Source organism: Henckelia pumila, chromosome 3 (genome assembly GCF_033568475.1).
Source record: "Henckelia pumila isolate YLH828 chromosome 3, ASM3356847v2, whole genome shotgun sequence".
In the NCBI taxonomy this organism is placed as follows: Eukaryota; Viridiplantae; Streptophyta; class Magnoliopsida; order Lamiales; family Gesneriaceae; genus Henckelia; species Henckelia pumila.
Genome location: NC_133122.1, coordinates 175,374,956 through 175,400,207, shown reverse-complemented (window position 1 = coordinate 175,400,207; position 25,252 = coordinate 175,374,956). Strand labels below are relative to the sequence as shown.

Sequence of the window (25,252 nt, the reverse complement as noted above, 5' to 3'; positions counted from 1 at the left end):
TTCTTCCAACTAGAATTCTTCCGGTGATCAAGGAGGTGTCTGGGTCGACCTCCTCAGCCTGCATCACGAACACCCTACCAGCGGTGTTCTTCTTCCTGGGGCAGTTAGCAATCTGATGCCCCGGCTCTCTGCAGTGGAAGCAAACTCCTGCTCCCAATAGGCAAGGTCCCGAATGCATCTTCTGGCACTTCGGGCAAGTGGGATGAGCTATGGCATTAGGGGCCCCGCCCCTCTGCTGCTGCTGCGGCCTGGGCTGCTGTGGCCTCTGCTGCTGATTCGGGCCCTTAGCCGGCCCTGTATACTGCTTCTTCGCAGGTGGCTGCGAAGATGGTCGCTGATATCCTGTCTGCACAAACTGCCTCTTACCCTGCTGCTCTCTCTGGATCGCTCTCCGACCCTCCTCAGAACGCAAAGCCCTGCTGACTGCAGACTCATATGTAAACACGTCTGCCATGCGCACGTCATGCCTGATCTCAGCCTTCAGGCCCTCAACAAACTGTCGCAGCTTCTCCTGCGGACTATCAGCAATCATGGGCACAAAACGACAGCCCCTCTCAAACTGGCTTATGTACTCCACCACCGATCTGTCCCCCTGACGGAGACTCATGAACTCTCGGATCATGCGACTGCGCACATCCTCAGTGAAATATTTGGCGTAGAAGATACGCCTGAACTCAGCCCATGTCAGAGTAGGTAGATGGACTCCTCGTACTGCACCCTCCCACCATGAGGCTGCATCGCCTCGCATCATGTATGTAGCACAGCTCACCCTGTCGGCGTCTGTGATCCCCATATAGTCAAAAATGGACTCCAAAGATCGAATCCATCCCTCAGCCACCAACGGATCGGTGGTCCCCACAAACTCCTTAGGCCCCTTCTTCTGGAACCTCTCGGCGACGTCCTCCTCGTGGGACAGTCTGGGACGGGCTGCCTGCTGCTCCAGCAAGGCAGTAATACCCGCCATCATCGTGGCACTGGCCTGCTCCAGTGCTGTCATGGGGTGCTGCTGAGGTGGCGGTGGAGGTGGAGGTCTCCCACGTCGATTCACCTGTCTGGGAGGCATTCTGCACCACCACATATTTATTTACGTAAATCGCCTTGCATAACTAAGTTGTTTCAAATTAATGCTAACTTAAATTCTAAAAAAAAAATTAAATCATGCTATAAACACTTAAAACTTACAGACCGGTAGCGTGGATTTCTGAGCTCGCATAGCAGTAATGACCCCTCCAAGGACCGTGCTCTGATACCAACTGAAACGACCCTAACTCTATAATAAATAAATATGCGGAAAATTTTTTTTTTATACTTACTAAATATAATATGTACATATATGCCCATACATATATGCACCGAATAAAGGTATTTAAAATGAATAACCAATTAAATACTTAAATAAAAATGCATTCTTAAAAATATAATAAATATCTGAGTCAAACATTAATTAAAAATATACTGCATAAATAAATAAAAGTTTGCATGCACTGAAAATATTAAAATAACTTAAATGCATAAAAATAATTAAATATATAATCAGGACACATGAAATTTTCTCATGGATTGTACTGGACTGCTGGCCCTAACTCTCAAGCCCAATTACTTAAATCTGGCCCATTAACACTTAGACTGGCCCAATAACATACTTAAGCCCAATAAAAATTATTCTAAGCCCAATTAAATAATTAAAGCCCATTAAAACATCCTAGGCCCAAAATAACTTAATCTGGCCCAATGGGCCCGAAAGCCCAAAGACTGGCCCAATAACTTTTATGGGCTCAAAAGCCCATAAAATTAATGGACTAACTTAATTAAAATTTTAAAAGCCCAAATAAATTAAACTCAATCCAAAATAATTAAATGGAGCCCAAATAAATTTTGAGATTTAATTAGGCCCATTAAACACTTAATTAAACTTAAAACTTAAAAATAAAAATACCCGAGCCCGACTAACTTGACCCGGACCCGGACCAACTAACATAACCCATGACTTACTACCCCGACCCGGATCCACAGACCCGACCCGGATCCACTCTCCAAAACCCCAAACCCGTAGCCCCTCCTTCCCTCCCCCTTCTCTTCTCGGCTGCGCGGGCAGCAGGCTTTGTGGCCTGTTGCCGGCCAGCTCCGGTCACTCTCTGGCCGGAGAAACAACCCCACTAGCTAGCCCACCTCTAGACCTTTCCAACAAGCTAAGAACCAGCCCAAACGGTGGTCCGAGGAAGGAGAACGAAGCCTTACAACTTGCTGTATTTTCCAGCTCGCGTCCAGCCTGCGCGGCTTCCGTAAATCTAATCGTTCTCCCTACTCCGGCCATATTTTTCAGTGAAACCACTTCTCAATCCTAGCCAACATCTAGGAGGTTCAAACCCTTTAGACCTCACCCCAAACCGTGGCCTGAAGAGGGAGAACGAAGACTTCTACCACAGAACCCAAATCTGTGCGAATTGATGCACATAAAAGAATAACTTTGTTTCAGACCACTCATGGCTCATACCACCCAAGTTATTCGACCCTAGGGACCTTAAGACAACCATGAACCTTGCCCAGCATCCATACATGAGCCATGCTTGAAGAAATTGTGAGATGAATGAGCAAACACATAAACAAGGTGCAAACAATAAAGCCAAAACATTTTTTGAAAAATAATAAGAAGTTTCGATGCATACACTTCACCTACATAATACATACTGATATGGTGCTTAAAAAGAGAAGAAAAATCATGCCTTTCACCGATGAATTCAAAGAAAAACGGGCGTAAGACGACTCCGGGACGACAGGACGACGACGACTTGCCTTGGACCTTCAAAAACGTGTCTATGGTGTTCTTCCTTAGGGTTGCTCGATGAAGAAGATGAATGGAAAGGGAGGGAGGCGGCTAAGAGGGTGAGGGATCGGTTAAGGGTTTGGGATAGATTAGGTTTTGATTTTTTTTTTTTTGTGTTAATTAAAAATATAGGTTAATTAAATATAGATAAAAGGTTTTAAATATAAAATATACAACTTAAACTCCTAATTAAAAGTTAAAATCTGATAACTAAATTTAAAATCTCGAAATTACAATTTAAGGGAATTTTAAAAATACTAAAAAGTCAATATTTTGGCTAATTTTGAATAAAATGGACTCCTAAAATTATATAAAATTAAATATTTAAAATTTTGAGATAATAAAACTCAAAATAATATTTTAGGGCTCTAAAAAGACTCATAAAATAATTTGGGTGGAAAGTTGTCATCTCGTCCGTCCACGGTCCCGTCTACGCGATCAAATAATTAAAATACTAAAAATCATAAAAAAATTACTAATTATGGGTTAAATGCTTAAAAATAAATTAAATCATGCACAAATAATTCACATAATTATTTAACCCATAAATCTAAAATTTAAATAATTAAATATCCTAATTATGCATGCGGATTTACGTATTTAAAAATACCGGGTGTTACAATCTCTCTGAAGCTTAGTTGAAGCTGTGCCAACTTGAAGCCGTGTAGAACACTTGAAGATTGAAGATCAAGAAGTGCGCTACTCGTCCGATTTTGGCTTCAACATTGTTTTTCTCCTTACTGTGTTTTCGTTATTCTATTTCACATAGAAGTTTTAGGAGAACTTTTACTCTTTATTTTCTCACTTGTTTTGAGAAATTGATTTTTACAATAATCACTAGTGTTAGGGTTTGTAAAACTATTTGGAAGTTTTCTAGTAAAGTTTTGCCCTGACGCGCTGCAAGAGTATTTTATACTCTTGCTTAAATCATTTGATTCTGTTTATTGGTTGCTTATTTATTTTAGTTATGCTTTAATTATATTCCGCTGCAAATTACTCAAGGTGTTATTGTAGGTGTTGTCAATACTTTGTGACAACACCTCAAACTGTTTATGTGCAACCCCAATTTCCTTACAATAACGAGACATCTTTTCATCTCTAAATATTGGTTCAATCAGTGATGCATTTCGTGGAAATCCAGAACAAATATATATATTTTTCGCCATTAAAGGCAAATGCATGATCGATCTCGGGTTTACCCATACAAGGTGATTGGGATACGAGTAAAATTAGTTTTTAATAAATATAATCCAATAAAATTTGTTTTTACCGAATTTCACTAGCAATTAAAGAAAAAATATTTTTAATTAACTTGGCCAATTGGGTCATGGTTACTAAAAAAAAAAATAAAAATAGTCCATTCGAGTTGATTTAGGGAGTGATTGTAATCTTTAAATCAAAACGATCATTCACTTTCATTTAATTAATTATTTCTCACCGCGGACGAGGGTGTAATGGACCCCCATACATTCCTACCGATTAAGAATGATAGAATTGTGTAACTAGAGGTGGTTTGATACGGTATACCGCGGTATTCAATGAATAACGCATACCATACCGAAAATTTTGGTACCGAAATTTTTGATACCGATATCGTACTGAAAATTTTGGTATACCGACGAAATGTTGGTATACCAAAATTTCGATATGACATAAATCCATACCGTTCTTACCGAAAAATTTCGGTATACCAAAATTCGGTACGGTATTGGTATGATACCGTGTATACCGAACCGAAATTTTCGGTATCCGAAATCTTCGGTATAAACGATTTTTTTTCGATACGATATATGCAGTATAAAAACATTTTGATATTTTTCCCCAACCCTATGCGCAACGGCATGTAGAAGCTCATCTATGAACAGATAGCCTATAAAAAATACAGTCTTTTTTTTTTTTATTAAGAAAACAAGCCTTGGCCTTTTCCAAAGTATGAGATTCTTGTCATCTAAAGCGGCAAAGCTTAAAAATAAGTCATCGATTGCCTTATAGGTATATAATATTTAAGTCAAAGTAAATTGTAGCATAAAAAGCATTTAGCTATCTAGAAGCAATTAACCAAAGGTTCACTTCGCTAAATTAGTTCTTAATCCCAAAATTTGTTCCTGTTTTTAATCAAAATCTAGAAGCTTGATATTTTATATTTTGGTTAATGAATTAAAAATTAATTTTTTTTGTAAATACTATTACTTTTAAATATTTTTATATAAAAAAAATTACTCGTCACATCCACTCACACCACCAAACATATATTTGCAAAAAGGATAGTCAAAATTTTGGATAAAAGCGAAAAATCTTAAATCAAATCGAATTAATAAAACATCAAATTGAATTGAAAACTGAACTTTTAATTCCGATATTAAATCGAAGTGTATGCGGACGTTTGGTTCGGATTATCTATTTCAAATCCAAATCGACCGAAAATTTATTTAAATTAATAATTTTATTTAGATTATATATTTTATGAGATGATACTAAATGAATTAAAAATAATTTTAGATAATTTTTAGTTGATTGTTGTTTATTTAATTCATTTATACGTGTTTTTCAAAAAATAAAAATTAATTCATTAAGACTCTATATTTGAAGGTTTTACTAAATTATCTAAAACGAAAATATATTATATTTTTAAATAAATTTCTATTATTAATTTAAATACTTGTCAAAACCAAAATAATTGAACCAATTTGGAAGTAAACCTGATTGAATAAAAGGAAAAAATATCAGATATCAGAATATATATATTTCTAAAGCAAAAATCGAAAATCGAATCGATAGACGAATACCTCAAAATATTTTAACAAGGATATTATGACATTATTATATTATAAAAATAGTATCAGATTGGTAGATTTCAATCTAACATATAAATATTACCTCAATAATACGTCCCAATGTAACCTTACTGATTTATCAAATTTTCCAACTGAATTCTCAAACTTTTATTTTTAAACAATAAACAATTCTCTCTCTTTTTCTTTTCCCCCACTTTTCACTCTCTTATGTACACAATAGGCTTTAGACCAACGACTTTCAGCTGAAACCACAAGAACCGCAGGGAAAGCACAGAAGAGAAGCGTCGGTCACAAAATCAATCATTTCTCCAAATTTTTTCAACCACTTTTCTGTGTTCGGTCCCAATCTCTCTTGTTCATTTTGCCAGTTTTTTTTTGTACTGTAGAAGTAGAAATCGTCCGGAGTGACCTATACTTTCAATTCGGAACAGCGATGGCTTCCTCCTCAGATCGTGAAACAGCAGTCTACACCGCTAAGCTCGCCGAGCAAGCCGAACGCTACGATGGTAAACCCTTGATTTTATTTATAGGCGTGTCGGTACAGATGCTACTGAGGGGTTATGGATCTAAATTCCAGTTTCTCATTCTGTGTTGTCGGTTTAGGTGGATTCGGAGAGCTTTAATTTCTTTCAGTTACTGCTGATATATTTGTTAAGCTGCTTACTTATTTGACCTTAGAAGCTATTGGCCCGCTGCAATTTTGTAAGGCCTTGATTGGGAAGTTATTTCATGTGTAGATTTAATTAAAAGTGGGGGTGATGATTAATTTGTTATGGTTTCTTTTATTCAGTATATATGTCGATTTCTCGTGAGATGGAAATAGCAGACTATAAGAAAAGGGAAGTTTTTTAGATGGGATCTTATCAATTGTTGTTAGTTATGTTATGGTAATGAGATGAAGTGAAAAGATATAAACTTGACTGTTGGTTCTGTTCGATGTTGGCTGGCTTTTGGCAGAGATGGTGGAGGCAATGAAAAAAGTGGCAAAAATGGATGTGGAATTGACAGTTGAGGAGAGGAACTTGTTATCAGTCGGCTACAAGAATGTGATTGGATCTCGAAGAGCTTCGTGGAGAATCTTGTCATCAATTGAGCAGAAAGAAGAGTCGCGAGGCAATGACCAAAATGCTAAGCGGATCAAGGAGTACAGACACAAGGTGGAAACAGAGCTCATTAACATTTGTAAGGACATTTTGGCTGTCATTGACGAACATCTCATTCCCTCATGCACTGCTGGCGAGTCCACGGTGTTTTACTACAAGATGTGAGTCGCAATGTATCATATGTTTTGCCGTTGTGTTAATGTCATGTAGTTGAGAAGTTGGTTTTCTTTCTCTTTGCAGGAAAGGTGATTACTATAGGTATCTTGCAGAGTTCAAGATTGGTAATGATAGGAAAGCGGTTGCAGATGAATCACTGAAAGCATATGAGGTATTATTTTGGCCTAGTATTGGTTGTATATATATCTTTTAAAACCTTCGTAACTATCACAGTACCACTCACACTTAGATATCGATTATTTTCTCATCCAGTCAAGTCCTGAAGGTCCACAGAGCTACTGCTCCGGCACTATTGTTACTTGTTAGGTAGTTTGTTTTTTTGATCTGTATGGGCACTGTTGTTGGTGGGGCGCACACCCTTTGTTCTTTTGTTAGAGAAGTTATTGGAGCTGGGATAGAAGAATGATGACCTAAATACCCGAAATTCGAATGATAATTGGAATCTGTACGGGAAGTCTTTTCCCAGTTACTTTTGTTGTTTCCTGTGCTGCCAAACATGCTTGCTCCTCCCTTTTGCAGTTAGGTTTACCAGTCAATTTAAATCAGAGGACCAAATTTGGTAGGCAAATAAGGGAAATTAAAAAAAACCACTCATTCCGAACAATAAATTTGTTGCTGAAGCTTCTTTTGTCTCTATGAATGGAGCCTCTAAATTGTTTGTAGTGAATTTAGACTGATTGTCCTGTTTTTGGCTATGTAAGTTTCGAGAATGAAGAGTTTGATTTGAAGTATTTAGAGAGTATCATGAACTTTAGAAGCCATTTTTGAACTTTGAATATTGGCATGACACGGTTGCTGTGAACCTAATTACCCATCACCAGTTGTATGGTTATTTACATTTTGAGACTTGCTTGCAGGCAGCTACGACCACTGCTGAGGCAGAGTTACCACCTACTCATCCAATTCGCTTGGGTTTAGCATTGAATTTTTCAGTCTTCTACTATGAGATTATGAATTCACCTGAAAGGTGTCTTTTTAGTAATTTATTTGTCTCGTTATTATCAGTATGATATGGTTTGTCACTTTATCAAATCATTCACTTGTTCCCAGGGCATGCCATCTCGCAAAGCAAGCCTTTGATGAAGCAATCTCCGAGCTTGATACCTTGAATGAAGAGTCATACAAAGATAGCACCTTGATTATGCAGCTTCTTAGGGATAATCTCACCCTGTGGACCTCCGACATATCAGAGGAAGCAGGTGATGTAGTAATTATGACCAACTTGCACAGCTCAGATTTTGCAATTCTTTGATGTTTTTTAATATTTTATTTCTTTTATGTGAATTTCTTCTTTTGCGTCTATCTGTTCGTGCTTGTTTGAATTTCAGTAGGATGAAAAGTCATTAATCGGAACTGGGTAAGACTAATTGATCTATGATGCGTAATTTTCTTTGAGTAAATTTTCAGTCCATTACATTATTGATATGCATGTAAAATGCACACGTGTTGGTGATCATGCTGAATGTTGGGATTTGGGAAAGTTAGGTAAGTTTGGGAATTGAAGCCATGTTTCTATTTGCATAGTTAATTAATGTTATATGCAATATTAGAGCATAATTCAATGTTCTTTGGAATTTGATATTTCGATACCTGCAGTTGTTATGTTGGCAATACTTGGCATAATTTGGTATAAAATGATATCATTTATTATTTTGTGCGCATTAACAATTTAAATAATGGTCTATTTTGATTTGTTATCCTATGCTGCTTCAGCTAATTTTTTATTATTGGTTACGATACTCCGTTCATATATTTGTCGGCATGAATGGAATTTGGGAGTGCAAATGTATTCCTCTTCAACTAAATGTAAATGGTTGAATGAGAATTGTACTTTGTGGTATGGCAATATGATCCTGAATCGTAAACTCAGTTTGATGTTTGCTTGTGTTGAGTAGATAATCTGGATATGAATATTTATATCATTGTACGACAATTCATTTGTTTACTCAGTATCACAAATAATAATTGCCACTTCAAAGGAAGAAACTACTCTCCATTAGAGCTTTCTACATATTGCGATTATTGTTATTAATGACATGTCTTCAATCAATTCAAGCTGTCGGCTTCTTTCACACCTCCCAACTGAGGATAAAATTTGGTGAATCTTTAGAAGTTTCAACGAAAGGGTATCATCACCTTTTAATGAAGGAACTTGTGGATTCTGTGTACTTGTAGTTGATTATAGCTTCCTAAGGACGAACTTTTTCTTGTAGTATCTAAAACGGCTTTCTTGTTTACAGAAGAAGGGCAAAAACATGATGCTTCCACCAAAGCCGGAGAGGTGGTTCCCATCTTCTATAGTTTGTTTGCGGTTGTTTTTCACGGTTTAGCATGTGTTTTGAATATGTTTATTTCTTGTTTCATTGCAGTGAAACTAATGGACGACTAGGGCCTTCGACGTCCGGAGGACTCGAAGAACAGTTGATATGCTTTGGGAACGTTCACTTATTAATAGTTACTTGTTTTTATGTGTGATTTTTTCATGGATTGGTCACTCTTTGATATTGTTGCGTCTTCTGTCATTGTTGTGAATGGAACTATGCCGATTTGATTTGGCCTAATAGGTGGTTTATTTTTAGTGACTACCTTAGCCTACATAAGAAATTTGTGTGCGCGTCTGTGTGTTTGGAAATCTGGTCTAGTTTTGTGTTCATTCATTGATCTTGACTTTGTCATAAATCCATCATTATTCCCCAAAATAATAACTGTTTTCAGATTAAATGTTCGAAGAATCCTGCCTGTATGAATCAAAGGAGAAATTTCATTTTGAATTCAGTCTCTTATCTTTTAGATTCTTCTCGCACAGTGTACACTGCATAAATATAGGATCAATTTCATTTCCCGCCTTTTAACTGCAATCAATGGTCAATGCCCAAAAAATCTCTAGAGCTATTGATTCAAAGTAAAGTATTGATACAGCACAATCCACGGCAACTTGAAGAGAAAAATTGCAATTCCAACACAGGATTCTTCCAACAGGGTTTGACTTCTTAACAAGAATGTGCCTCTAGAGATGAATAAAGAAACATGTTTTTCAAGCCATTTAATCGAAATAAGTGTTAATGGAACTATATGTGGTGTAAGAAATTTAAACACCATTTTGGAACAGAATTCTGAACATGAAAACTGGAAGCAGCAAATGATAGGTACAAGTTGTATGTAAGATAAATAAGCAGTACTTCCTACTTCATACTAGACCGAGTCCCATAACATAACTCTACCCCCACAGAAGCTTAAAAACAAGCAACTATTCTAAACTCACTAGACCTGTACGTATATGCAGAGCTAACTGTAATAAACAAATGCTTTCGAGATTGATTGCCGGCCGAACAAATGTTTCCTGTGATCGATAGCCATTCGCCAGCCAAGTGTTTGCTGTTGCATTTACAAGTACCCGTCTGTTGCATCGAAGAAGAAACAGTGTCAATAATTAGTTGTTAAAACCAATACTGATAATGTGGAGAATGTTTCATTGCGTTGTAAACAACCGAAAAACGTTGACAAATATGAGATGACAAAACATAGTCAAAAGAATCATGTTTGGATGAATACAAGTAGTCCAAAAAAACATATAATTTGATTCATCACATTGAAGGATCCAAATAACCAACGATAAGTATCGTTCGAGTAGTGCCCGGTTATTGCCACCACAACAAATCAAGACCTCGTGAGCTTAAAATGCACAAGTAGCAGCAGTAAGAGGAGTCCCAAAGACACAGATATCAACAATGGCAACAGCAGAGCTGGGGGAGAAGAACAGGGGCTATTAATATCAAATTCACGTCTAGAATTCTTGATAGATTTGAGTTTTGTACCTCAAAAACACATTAACAAGCACCATTGCACCAACTCATATCTCATCAATGGGAATGGTATGAACCAGATATCAACACTCCTCAATCTAAACATTTACATTAGCCACTGACTTTGTTTTTGCCATGCCACAAATTACTTTTGAACAAGAAACGAATTTGTTGATAAATATAATACACGATTGATTCATGATATATCTTTCCGATCAACCATTCGAAACTATATGATCAGAAGCCGGAAAAGGATCGGCGAAGGCCGATCCGTTTTCGGCATAATTCATGACACTGTTGATCGAAATACATGAATGTAAAGGTTAAATGGAGGTTCTTGTAAACTTACTATGCGAATCGTTGCTCTTAACTCGCTTGAGCTTCTCGAGCTGGACCATGAAGACCTTCATTCTCTGGATCTCTAAATCTTTGGCAAATTGCATTCTTTGCTTCTCCAACTCCAACATTTGCCTCTGTTTGGCCTCTTCCACTTTCTCATATATGGTGCCTAATCTCCCTATTGCCTCCGCTAACTTCCGGTACCCCTCCACCGCGGGCATCGCCTTCCTTTTGATCCCCACCGCTGGCATCCGACCACCCCAGTCATCAGAATCCTCATCATCCTCTTCTTCATCCTCTTTAGCCTTCATAGCTGCGGCGGCTGCGGCCATTACAGAGAAGTTCCTCTCAGTCAAGCTCGGAGGTCCGGAGCGCTTCGTCCTGGGACCTACAGGCACAGACCACGGGCCCTTCGGAAGCTGACTCGGTTCCAGATCTTTTATCATGTGTGGGATCATGTCCGGTGAACTTTTACGGTAATGGGTCAACGTATCCGGCAGCCGCGGCGGAGATGGCGAGACCTCCGGCGACTGTGAAACTCTCCGGCGGAGGTTTCTTCTGTGACCATTAGAGTTGCTGTTGTTAATCTTGAGGAAGGCGCCGCCAACGAGCGAGTCAAGGGTGTCGAAGTGGGGCCACGTGGAGGAGTATCGCCCGTTGGATTGGACGACCTTGGACTTCTCGATCTTGTACTTCTTCTTGATGGTGTCTATGCGGTTCTTACACTGCACGTCGGTGCGGCGGAGCCTGAAGGAGGCGCCGTGGACGCTGTTGACGGCGTCGGCGACTTCCTGCCAGTGCTTCTGGCGGAGGTTTCCTCGGTTGAGCACCAGGTAGCGGGACCCCCAGGCTTCGACGAGCGTCCGGCTTGCATCCTCCGACCAGCAGTCTTCCCGGGAGGGAAAAACCGAAGTTCGTGTCGCCGGCTGCGGGAGTTCCGCCTTTGCAGCCGAGGAAGGGGAAGAATGGACGTTTTTGTCGTCGTCGGAGATTGGGGAGTTCGCGGCGGAGAGAGGAGGAGAAGGGGTACGTGACGGTGCCATGTCGGCGGCGAGCGGCTACGTTATTCTCAGAGTTAAAAAAAACTTTAGAAAATCAGCAGGCGGCCAGCACCGGTAACGGGTACCCCAGCCCAAAATAAAATATTATGGGCGTCGAGTGGGCCTTGTAATTTATTTTTTTTCCATTCTTCCCAATATTTTTTTATTTAATTAATAATGTGTTTGTATTTATTTTTTTGAAAAAAATTTAAGAGCAATTTTAAATTGTTTATGTGCCAATTCCATTTTTTTTAATGACGTGAAAATCCGCGGCCGCTATCTTTCGATGCGTACTGGGTAAATCATCGGATTAATGCAATAGCCTGCAAACTACGTTAGCCAAATAAACCACACTAGGCAAGCTCTGTGTGACAGACTAGTCCAAAAAAAATGTTGGTAAGGAGAATTGAACTTCTGACATTTAATCAAAAGTTCACATACTCCACCAACTTAGGCACACACCCCAGGATGCCAATTCCAATTTATTTTCATTGAAATCCAATCATAATATTTGTAGTGACAGAAATGACAATGTAAACTTGAGCCTTTTGTACTTAGTTTGGTGTGATTGACAATAGAGAGCCAGGAGTTTGGGTTTTGCCCAAACTTGAGACGGGTTGATCTATGGTTATTTGAAATTGAAAGATTTGGGGATAAAAATGGGTTAGTTTTAAACCCAGCTCCATATTAAACTCGTCCAGTTTAGAACTAGTTTACAAATGGGTCTAGAAATTTAGAAAATCGTTCCCATCATTATTCATTATATATATTAATGATTAATAATCTATTTATATTTTTATTCTATAAAATAATGAATATCTTAATTCTTAATTTATATTATTTTAACATCGAAATAAATTTATTCTATTATAATATATTTAATATAAAAATATATAATTATAAATTTTCTTCTCGTATGAGTTAAATATAAGTTAATAACTTTAACAAATGATAATGTTTTTTAAAATATTATTAATATAAAATTATAAAATAACTTTTACATTAATTACTTTTTATTTTTTTTTATTGTGTAGTGACAAAAAATGAAAAAAAAATATATATAATTTTTAACTCATTCAATTCGAATTGAATCTGTCAGGTTTCAAGGTGGGGTGAGTTTCAGATTTTACCAAACCCGCTCTAAACTCGGCCGGTTGTCACTCCGAATGTATTGTGTGTATCTATACTTAATAAAGGGATAAAGTGTTATGATAACTACTTTTGGTATATTTAAGTGAACTTTCAATATTAACTTTCGCACAAAAAATTAAATAAAATATAAAATATTTATTTATTTTCACATATTTTTCACTAATTTCATCTCCAGATGAATTTTAAAATTTGTGAAATAACTACTCGTTATCATATTCAATTATTTTATGATTGATTGATTTATTTTTTAAAAATGTATATTTATTTATTTCGTCTCTAGTATTTTCAAAATAAAACGAGCAGGTTCAAAAAATAAAATGAAAAAAAAAGAGTAAAAGTGGAAGATTACCTAATACGCAAATAATATAATAACGAATTTATCCCGCCGTTAGGTGGGGGAAAAATACACCTTTTTTAAAAAAATTGAATTTGTTTATGATCTACATTAGGGGTGATTATAGTACGATTTTTCTAAACAATTTCAAACCAAATTGTCATATGCGTTCGCTGGTATTTTTAAAAAAATAAGCGCGATTTTACATATAAAATTAGTTTTATGGTTTGATAGGTTTCGAGTGATTTGCATTTTTTAATGCAAAATATTAAAAAATATATTCAAATTGATTAAAACAATAACAACATTGTGTATTTCAAATATAAAATATGGCACAAATCATACAAAAAATAAATTTAAATAAAACAATAATCGAGATTCAACTCTTAACTTAATAATTGAGCACAACAAAACACTGACAACAAAAATGATATTTACACTATATTGTCATTTTTTTAACTTTCAAACTTCAAACAAAATATTTGTAGTAAAATAAATAAATATTCTAAGACTAATTTGAAGAAAATTTAAGAAGATGACGAGTTTTCTATGTATGATGAGTAATTTTGAAAAGAGTTGAGATATAATCACGATTTCTTTAAATAAATGTGTTATTTATAATTATTATAACTATATGCCAAATATTATGACAAGCTATTTAGGCAGGGCAGTTTGGTGCCATTTTTTATCAAAAAAAAAAACCAAACCATGTATGCGGTGCGGTTTACGGTTCGCAGTTTTTTTTTTTAAAAAAGGAAAAAGCCGTACGGTGCAATTTGATTCGTGCGGATAGAGGCGTAGAGCAGTTTACAAAACAAAAATTGATCACCCCTAATCTCCACTCATATTTAATAAAAAAAAAAGAAATATTAGTTAAATATTTTTAATGTATTATTTGATATCTCAAGTATATATTCAACATATTTTTATTTTTGTAAAAGTCAATTTCATCAAATATTCGGTAATTTTAAATAATTATCATATTAATATTAGATTTTACGATGAATTGTTAAATTTGTTTTGTTTTATTTGATGTTTTTGTTAGTTGATTCGTCTAACCCACGACTTAAAGACAAGCTAAGTATAGAATATGAATGTCTTTCCAACCCAACCCAACCCACCCCGCCCCGCCCCAATCCGATTGCCGTGGGTTGGCATGTGTCGGTTTCTTTTGAACAATTCTGGTTGATAATATGCAGATGATTGTTCAACTCATACTCAACTTACATTTCGAACATCATATAAATAAATAATTATATCACATAAGTCACTTACATATAACCAGGACGGCCTTGCCTCAGGGGAGACAGGGCCCATGCCATGGTGGGACTCCAAATTTATTAAATTTTTTTATTATATATATATTATAAATATTATATATTAATGTAGTTCAATTAATTATTATTATATTATAATAGTTATTAAAAAAATCGAAGAATACTTATGCATTGTCAACAACAAAGCTATCACTCAAACTGATATGTTTAGTCTTCGCTTTGTTCATCACCTCTCAATTTGGTGTTGTTTGTCGTTTACCATCACTTTTCATTGTCTCTCCTTGATCATCGACGTTCTTAGCCTTGAGTTTTATAGCTTGATGTTCGACCAATTTCTTTTCGACCTCTGTGTGCGTTAAAATTTGACTTATGATTCGTTCAATTTAATTTTGATTTAATGTTAGATTTTAATATTTATTATTAATTTCATATCGTGGTTGAAAATTTATGGATTGAAGGTGAAAGAAACGGTGTACGTGGTTGGTTATGTAAAATAGGCAGTGTTGTCCTTTGTGTTGTAACACCACAGACAACACAGTGCAACGGAAATTTAAAGCATAAATAAAACACAGGTAAATAATTTTGCACGAGTATAGAAACTCGTGCGGGTGCCTTAGGGCTAAATATTACTAGTAAATGTAAGATCAGTCTTACAAAGCAATCCTAGTAATTTTACGAAAAATCATTAAATTCTAAATTTCTCAACAAGTTGAGAAATCAAACTTGCATCCTAAAATACAACAGAGTATAAAATAAATTGGATGCTTTTCCCGTAGCCTAAATTGAAGAGACAGAAAAGATATTCAACAACACAGTTCCCACAGTGTTGTCTCTGATGTCTTCAACACGAACGGCAGCACGGGGACATGCAACAACGATGGCTGCAAACCTTGCTTCAGAGTTCTTCAAATTCTTCAACAGAATTCTTCAGAGTATGCGCAGAGAATTGTACGTCTGAAGCTCCTTTCATCTTGTGCGTGAAATCCCCTTTTATACATTATCATTCAAATCTTAAAGATTTCCTTAGATAGAGTCCTACAAGAATAAGCAACTATCTTTTAGTAGGAAATAAACTCTATTCAAATCTTGCAAATCAAATCTTGATAATATCGAATTATATTATATCAAATAATCACCTTATCAAGACATGATTTAAAATTGACAAATATATCTTTAACATAATCGATATATATATATAGGATATTTACCATATATTTTATCTTGTCTAGAAAGCAAAATCTTATAATATCCAATTAATTAAGGACCGAAAATATCAAGGAATAAAATTCCTTTCAATCTCCCCCTTTTTGCTTTCTGGACAAAACATTGCACAAGTATGAAATAATCATAAACTCCCCCTGAGTTTAAAAGTCTTCTCCCCCTGAATTTTAAAGTCTCCCCCTGAAGTGTTGTCTCTCGTGTCGTAACACGGTGGATAACATGGACAATAACACATGTGATTTTTTAATTCATATATCAGAGCATAATTGGGATAGAAGATGTCAGTCTAGTTAAAGCATGTAAGAGCACTTAAAACACATAACTATAACGAACAAAAACAATTATATTGAAATCGGAATGAAGCAAATAAAGCAAAGATGAGAGAAGAAGCAAAATTTAAATTTGATCACTATCAGATCCATCTTGATCAGAGGCTTCATCCTCATCATCTTTAGTCCCAGATGGACCAGCTTCATCTTGTGCACTATTATCTCCCCCTGTTTGGCCAGAAATGTCAAGTTGTCTCCGACAATCAGCCAAGATCATGCTGTAGAATGCAATATCTTCCTGTGCTTGCGCAATTTTCTCTTCAGCACGAGTCATCAGCAGCTGAATAGTGGCAGTGGTCAATTCCAGGGTAGTAGGAGTAGGCACTGTTTCTTCAGTGTTGTCTCCCGTGTTGGTAACACCGGGTACAACACCAGCAGCAGGAGTAGGAGTAGCAGTCCAGGGCAAATCTAGAACTCGATTTCCCTTGAGAAGTCCAGCTGCTAACTTCAAAATCTCAGGTTGATCAGTGAGATCTTTTGTAATATTACGGATGAAAGCCTGAGATTCCAAAATGCCGTAGATCAAGGATGGGAATGGCAGCTTTGTTGATTTGAGTCCTCCATCAGCAAACTGGAGCACTGTCTTAAATACCATCTTCCCAAAATTAAAGGGACTCCCAGTCCCAATGGCATACAAAATGACCGCCTGTGGTCTTGTGATAACTGTTGAGTTGGATGAAGGAGTCCAATTCCTCACAGCTATCTTATGCAACACAAAATAAAAAGAGGTGAGCTTAGCTGCAGAAAAATGGTCAGAGAATTGTTTGACCATACCACCAGTGAGAACAGTAATCATTTCATTGATCTCTAGAGGATTGCCTTCATCAACATCTGGGGTGGAATAGAGAGAGTTGATCACGTTTGGAGTGAACTCGAATAGCCGACCCCGTAGATACACCAAGCCATATTTTGCAGATTCTGGATCTTCAATGCTAGCAGTCAGGTTGGCATAGAATTCCAGAATCACCCTCTTACAATAGGGTATCACGACAACAACAGTAGAATAGAGCTGTCGAAGCTTCAAAAAATCAATCAAATTGTACCTATCATAGGAGAGTACATCAATGTTTTGAAAGAGTGGGTGCCCGGATAGCCAACTTGTGGCTAAGGGCTTTTATGACTCTTTGTGTAAACAATCTTTGTTTAATATAATTTACATTTTATTAATGGCAATGACTTTATCTTTTTTCATATTGTTATATTGTGATATACTATTGTTGTTTTGATAAAGACCTTGAATATACTATAGTGTATGTAAGATGTGGTAGTACATGGGGATGACTATCATGAAACACATCTTATAGTCACTGTATATTCTAAACAGTTCCTAGTCGATTGAGCCGTCCGATAATAAGGATAAGGATCGCTCGAGTTTGAGACTAGCATTTGCGATGCAGAGTACCACGTTTCATTGGTAGGGAACATAGAGATGTTCGAAGCATGCAAATGGATATTCATATGATGAATGATCGAACTACCCTATTCGGACTTTCCAAGTGGTTATCACTTATCGAGTGGATAAAGTCCGCGTTTTTGGTTGTACACCATTAGTCTTTATTACTTGAAACATCATTGAGACTCTATATGCTAGTACTGTGCTTTGACTCGTTTACCGACTCTATGGCGATCATCAGGTGTCGGGATTGGGTACAGTTACGACGCATATAGGAGTCGATGCTTTGTTGTCAAAGATTCACCACATACTTGCGAGTGTGGATATCCTATGCGATCTGAGGAGATATTAGTGTGACGAATCTCTGGCCAGAGTACATGATGTGTTTTAGGTTAATTGGTTATCCTAGTAACACATGCGATGTCACTATTTGATCTCCAAGATGTAATGCATAGTTATCGAATCTCGAACGACTCTCGATGTACTAATGGTTATTGATTCGATCGGGATATTTGGTTGAAGGGACCGTACTGTACGCTAACCAAAATCTACTGGTTCTTGCAGGCACTATCAGTAATACCTAGAAAATCATGGGGCGATGTTGCTAGACGCTCTTACCATGATTCATTGGGTAAGTCGGAAATTGTTGTTCCGAGTCACAAGGAGTTGTGAGCCCACGGCTAGCTGTATTCCTGAACCATTGAGGGTTACACAAGTAATGGATTACTAAAACCCCGTAAAGATAGTTAAATTTAAAGAGTTAAATTTAATGAAAGAGAAATTGGATTTCTCAACTAAAGGGAGTGGAATTTCCTAAAATGACATAGTGATGGGCATTTTTGGAAATCACTGAATTCGGATTCAGAAAAATTATCTTGACTCTAAAAGATGCAAAAATGGTTTCTGTGCACATTGGTGAAATCAGTTTATCAATCGGAGTCACGATGAATTTTATATTAATTTCTATAACAACGGGCTTGACTTGTTGGGCTTAAGTTATGGATTGTGGGCTTTAAGGAGTTAGAGTCCTGATACAATTATAACTAAAAATTATCTATAAATAGAGGTGTTGGGTTCGAAAATCAAACACTTTTGTGTCTTATAATTTTCAAAATTACACTCTAAATATTCTAAGGGTTTTTCGAAATCCTTGTCCCTCCCGGAGAAAATTCAGACTTGTGATTTTTGTGAAAAATTACAATTCTGAATTAACAGATCATATCTGTTTATTCTCTACGCAAAACTTCTGATTGATTTCTAGTGCAGTCAATCAGAGGGTTTCTGTTTTCTGTTCGTGGACCTTATTCCGGTGATTGATCGTGACGCCATCGGTTCCCGGGATATACAAGAAGAGCAGATTAAATTCTGTTGGTGTCCATAATCTCGCTTCGAGATTGGAGATAAAATATTTAATTAATTATTATTTATTTTACTTGTGTGATTTAATCGTTAAACGTTTTGATACCCATGATATGAAATTGTTTCATATCAAAGAAAAATAAAATTTTTAAACTTCCGCTGCATCGGGTATCAATTCAATTGATCTGAACACGGTTTTCAAACAGTGATATCAAAGCCAGGTTGCTCAGATCAAACGATTAAATTAATCGATTGTACAAAAATTTTTGGCCTCGGGTTTTTGAAACAAAACATATTTTTAAAAATCAAAAATTTTATTTTTCTGACGGGCAAGAAAAAGGGCAGCGATTGGATCGCTGCCCAGCCCACGCCCGGTCAGGGCACGGGCTGCCCGGGATTTTCCCGGGCAGCCCGGAAAAATTAAAAATTGATTTTTGAAAATTTTGAATTTTTGAAATTCTAGTGTTTGATCCGATCGAAAAATGTTTTTGATAAGATCACGAGGCATCGGATCGAATTGTTCGAGTCCGAAATTTTTTAAAATTGATTTTTGGATAAATTTGAATTTTTGAAAAATTTAAATATTTTATCCGTTAAATTGAATTTTGAAAATTGATTATTTTGGTACAATTGATGATAAGATGTGATCTTATCTTATAAATTATGATGCAACAACATGTTTATCCAATTATTTAAATTTTGAATTTAAAATTGGATAATGGGATGATCGATTGCCATAACCAATTTTGTAGGTGTATGTTAGAAATTTACATTTGTCTTATTGTTGTTGGTGTTTATTAATGGGCTTGGTTTATAGCCCAATATGATTGTCATATGTAATAAAAGTGGGCCTGGTTTATGGCCGGTTCCCACCCCTACAAATGTATCCCATATTTGTCATCGAGATTTATTATAAATTTATTAGACTTAGTGGGAGACAAAGATTTGAAGAAATGGTGGGCCCAGCAGACAATGAAGACTGAAGAAATGTAAATTGGAAGCTCAATGTAATAGGATTGCATTGCATACCTGCATATTACCTAGGATTGGAATTAGACTCGTGATTGGCAACCACGGGTCGAATAGATAATGGGATCGATCATCCTTAAATAATATATGATATTATTGATGTATGCATGTTAAGAACAAATTTTATGAATCCCGCAAGCATACATAAAAATGAATGATGAGACAAATTTTCAAAATTAAAAATCCCTCATTTTAAATATGATTTAAAATTTATATCAAGATTAATAAAAGGGAATTTAAATATTGTTTAAATTTTCCTACCTTCCATCAACGATCAATGTATGAGATGCTACCCGTGGATATGGTCCGGCTCATATTATTGGGGGGGCCCGTTCGTCGGAAAGCAGTACATTGGATCGACAAATGTTGTAAGTTGGGTGGAACTCCCATGGGATCGGCTCATATTATTGGGGGATCCACATGGCGACCGTCCATCACAACTTAATATTGATGGGTCATCTTGACATGCCACAATAAACGGCGTCATATTATTGGGCCCTTATTGAACATGAGGTAAATACATGGGGGTTACTTTGGAAGTAATTGGGCTCTATCTTTTGAAAATTATGGTTGACTGATATTATTCGGGACTATGATTTGTCAATTGGACTCCATGTTCCCACTAAAGAAAATGTTTCTCGTTTTCACTAGAGGGTAGTGAAATCATCAAAATAGTGGGAGTGTGATTCATAAAATAAAATTCGCCATATTTTATGTCTTAGTAAATTATTAAACAAATCATCGATTATTATCTGTTTCATCTCAGTATTTCATTACAATGAATTCGTAATCCACATGTTTCAATTCTCGAACAAAACAAACTTTCTGGCGCAATCAATACAGGATGGTTCCATAAGTTAAGATTGTCCTGAGTTCGGAAAAGATTTTCTAAGTGTTAGAAAAGGCTTCTCCGAAAACAGCCTCGGCTGATGTAACTGCCGAAAGGTTGGCCGAACTAGAGAATGAAAGAGTGGGTGCCCGGTGAGCCAACTTGTGGCTAAGGGCTTTTATGACTCTATGTATAAACAATCTTTTGTTTAATATAATTTACACTTTTATTATGGCGTTTACTTTATCTTTTATCATATTATTATGTTGTGACATATTATAAGATGTTTAGATGAAGACCTTGAATATACTATAGTGTATGTAAGATGTGGTAGCACATGGGGATGGCTATCATGAAACACATCTTATAGTCACTGTATATTCTAAACAGTTCCTAGTCGATTGAGCCGTTCGTTAATAAGGATAAGGATCGCTTGAGATTGAGACTAGCATTTGCGATGCCGAGTACCACGTTTCATTGGTATGGAACATAGAGATGTTCAAAGCATGCAAATGGATATTCATACGATGAATGATCGAACTACCCTATCCGGACTTTCCAAGTGGTTATCACTTATCGAGTGGATAAAGTCCGCGGTTTTGGTTGTACACCATTAGTCCTTACTACTTGAAACATCATTAAGACTCTATATGCTAGTACTGTACTTTGACTCGTTTACCGACTCTATTGGGGTCATCAGGTGTCGGGATTGGGTACAGTTACGACACATATAGGAGTCGATGCTTTGTTGTCAAGGATTCACCACATACTTGCTAGTGTGGATATCCTATGCAATCTGAGGAGATATTAGTGTGACGAATCTCTGGCCAGAGTACATGATGTGTTTTAAGAAATGGTTTCTTAGTAGCACATGCGATGTCACTATTTGATCTTCAAGATGCATTGCATAGTTATCGAATCTCGAATGACTCTCGATTTACCAATAGTTGTTGATTCGATCGGGATATATGGATGAAGGGACCGTACTGTACGCTAACCAAAATCTATTGGTTCTTGCAGGCACTATCAGTGATACCTAGGGAATCATGGGGCGATGTTGCTAGGCGCTCTTACCATGATTCGATGGGCAAGTCGGAAATTGTTGTTCCGAGTCACAAGGAGTTGTGAGCCCACGGCTAGCTGTATCCCTGAACCATTGAGGGTCACACAAGTAATGGATTTTTAATCCCCGTTGAGATAATTAAATTTAAAGAGTTAAATTTAGTGAATAAAGAAGTGAGACTTCTTATTTAAGAGTAGAGGGAGTAAGATTTCCTAAAATGACATAGGGATGGACATTTTTGGAAACCACTGAATTCGGATTCAGAAAATTTATCTTGACTTTAAAAGATGCAGAAATGGTTTCTGTGCACATTGGTGAAATTGGTTTATCAATCTGAGTCACGATGAATTTTATATTAATTTCTGAACATGCGGGCTTTGCTTGTCAGGCTTGAACTTATGACTAATGGGCCCTAAGCTGTTAGCAGCCCACATTATAAATAAGTTGTTGCAGTACAGAAATTACATAACAGAGGTCACAAAAATTTTCGAAAACCCTAGTTTTTCTTCTAGTGGTCGCCGCCCCCTCCCCTCTCTCTGCTCGAAAAATTCCAGCCTGTGAATTTTGAATTTGCAGTCTGGTTTAACGGATCAAATTCGTTAATTCTCTTCGTAGAAACTTCTGATATATTTTCTAGTGCAATCTATCAGAGGGATTAAACTTCTGTTCGTGGACCTGATTGAAGAATTGTTCGTCCATCAGTTCCTGGGATATACAACAAGAGCAGAGTAATCTGTTGGTGTCCATAATCTCGTTTCGAGATTCAAGGTAAAAATTTAATTGTTATTTAATTTTTACACGCACAATTTAATCGTAAAGTTTTGATACCCATGATATGGAATCGTTCCATATAAAATTTTAAAACTTCCGCTGCACCGGGTATCAATTCTGATTGATCTGATCACCGTTCTCCAACAGAGAAATGGTTGGACCATGATCTCAAGGCCAAATGTTACATGCAAAATTCGACAAGTCTAAATAAGTTTGCCATTACTGCAAGAAACCCGGTCATTGGAAACGTAAATGCAAGGAATACCTCGAGCAGTTGAGAACTGCAAAGGGTATGTTTTACATTGAAATAAATGTTTTACTTAATACTACTTCTTGGGTATTGGATACCAGATATAGATCTCACATTTGCAATGAGTTGCAAATGATGACAAGAAGTCGTAAGCTAAGGATGGGTGAGACCCAGCTAAGGCTCGGGAATGGTTCTAGAGTCGAAGCCAAAGCTGTAGGAGACATTTATTTAATTTTGCAGAACAGTTTTAAGTTATTTTTGAGAGATGTTTTATATGTTCCGGATTTGGTCAAAAACATTATATCTATTTCTATACTTGATAGAGATGGTTTTTCTTGCAATTTTGTAAATGGGATTTGCAATATTTACAAGAATGAATGTTTGATTGGAAATGAACAACTTGAAAATGATCTATATAGCTTAAAATTAAAAGACGTTTCAATGAATTATGTCGATAAACCGATAATAACAAATAAAAGGAAAAACGATAGTCAAAACCCGGCAAATCTTTGGCATGCTAGGCTAGGTCATATTTCCTCAAGGAGGATGAACAAGCTAGTGGGAGAGGGCATGTTTGATATGTCTGATATTAACTCTCTACCTACTTGTGAATCCTGCCTGAAAGGAAAAATGACTAAATCTTCATTCAAGGGGAAACCTGAGCGTAGTCAAAAATCTGTTGGATTTGATCCATACAGATGTTTGTGGTCCATTTAGAATTGGTACTCAATTTGGCCACACCTACTTCATTACCTTTACTGATGATTATTCAAGGTATGGGTATTTATATTTAATGAAATATAAGTCTGAAGCATTTGAAAAGTTCAAAGAATTCAAGGCTGAAGTAGAAAACAAACTAGGCAAAAGTATTAAGGCACTTCGATCGGATCGTGGTGGAGAATACTTAAGTGCCGAGTTTTTGGACTATCTAAAAGAGAATGAGATTCTCTCTCAGTGGACTCCTCCTATGACACCACAACTGAATGGTGTTTCGGAGCGTCGTAATAGAACCTTGTTGGACATGGTTCGATCCATGATGAGCTTCACTGAGCTCCCACCATCGTTTTGGGGCTACGCGCTTGAAACGGCGGTTTTGTTGTTGAACAACGTTCACACTAAAGCAGTAGATAAAACACCATACGAGTTATGGAATGGCAAAGCTCCTAAGTATTCGTACTTGAGGATTTGGGGATGTCCTGCTTACGTGAAGCAGACAGTGGGAGATAAGTTGGATAGTCGATCCATCTTATGTTATTTTGTGGGGTATCCGAAGAATTCAATCGGATATTATTTCTATCATCCCTGCTGAAACAAAGGTGTTTGTTTCAAGAAATGCCACCTTCTTGGAGAAGGAATTCTTATTGGATAAGAAAGGCAAGATGATGGAACTCGAAGAAATTCGAGAAGAACCCGAAATACAAATTAACGATCCTACACCTCAAGAATCATCACAAGACACGCCTATTGCTAGAAGATCCGAGAGAACTTCTAGGCCTCCTGTTAGATATGGTCTTCTTCTTGAAGGGGATCAAAGTGAACCCGATATTGGATGTGATCCAAGAAACTTCAAGGAAGCAATTTCTGATGCGGATTCTAATTTATGGCTTGAAGCGATGCAGTCGGAAATAGACTCGATGCATTCAAACCAAGTTTGGTCTTTAGTAGATCCTCCTGATGGAATTGTTCCAATAGGATGTAAATGGATTTACAAAAGAAAACTTGGTCCTGATGGCAAGGTGTTGACCTATAAGGCACGATTGGTTGCAAAAGGTTATACTCAAAGACAAGAAGTTGACTATGATGAAACCTTTTCACCAGTCGCAATGTTCAAGTCCATAAGAATCCTAATTGCCATAGCAGCATGGTATGACTATGAGATATGGCAAATGGATGTGAAGACTGCATTTCTTAATGGAAACATTAAGGAAGAAATCTATATGATGCAGCCTGAAGGATTCACCTCCATGGGAAGCGAGCATAAGGTATGCAAGCTTCAGAGATCAATTTATGGTCTAAAACAAGCATCAAGAAGTTGGAACCAGAAATTTGATGAAACAATAAAGGATTTTGGTTTCATCAAGAACCCGGAGGAACCATGCGTGTACAAGAAAGTAGTTAAGGATGCGGTAACATTCTTAGTACTTTATGTTGATGACATCCTACT

At 36.7% G+C, this 25,252-nt stretch overlaps 2 protein-coding genes across 2 annotated transcripts; one reads left to right on the top strand and one right to left on the bottom strand.

The window, feature by feature from the left end:
* The first annotated feature begins 5,836 nt into the window (after positions 1-5,836).
* LOC140886414 (14-3-3 protein 9) lies at positions 5,837-9,496 on the top strand. The gene is made up of 7 exons (XM_073292989.1): positions 5,837-6,125; positions 6,577-6,883; positions 6,963-7,050; positions 7,757-7,866; positions 7,950-8,098; positions 9,140-9,180; positions 9,269-9,496. Exons 1-7 carry the CDS (start codon positions 6,053-6,055, stop codon positions 9,269-9,271), a joined length of 771 nt encoding a protein of 256 aa, XP_073149090.1. The 5' UTR covers positions 5,837-6,052; the 3' UTR covers positions 9,272-9,496.
* A 429-nt stretch (positions 9,497-9,925) lies between these two features.
* On the bottom strand, positions 9,926-12,156 carry LOC140891344 (trihelix transcription factor ENAP2-like). The gene is made up of 2 exons (XM_073299792.1): positions 11,052-12,156; positions 9,926-10,297 (listed from the first exon to the last, which is right to left on the bottom strand). Exons 1-2 carry the CDS (start codon positions 12,082-12,084, stop codon positions 10,284-10,286), a joined length of 1,047 nt encoding a protein of 348 aa, XP_073155893.1. The 5' UTR covers positions 12,085-12,156; the 3' UTR covers positions 9,926-10,283.
* Positions 12,157-25,252: the final 13,096 nt, after the last annotated feature.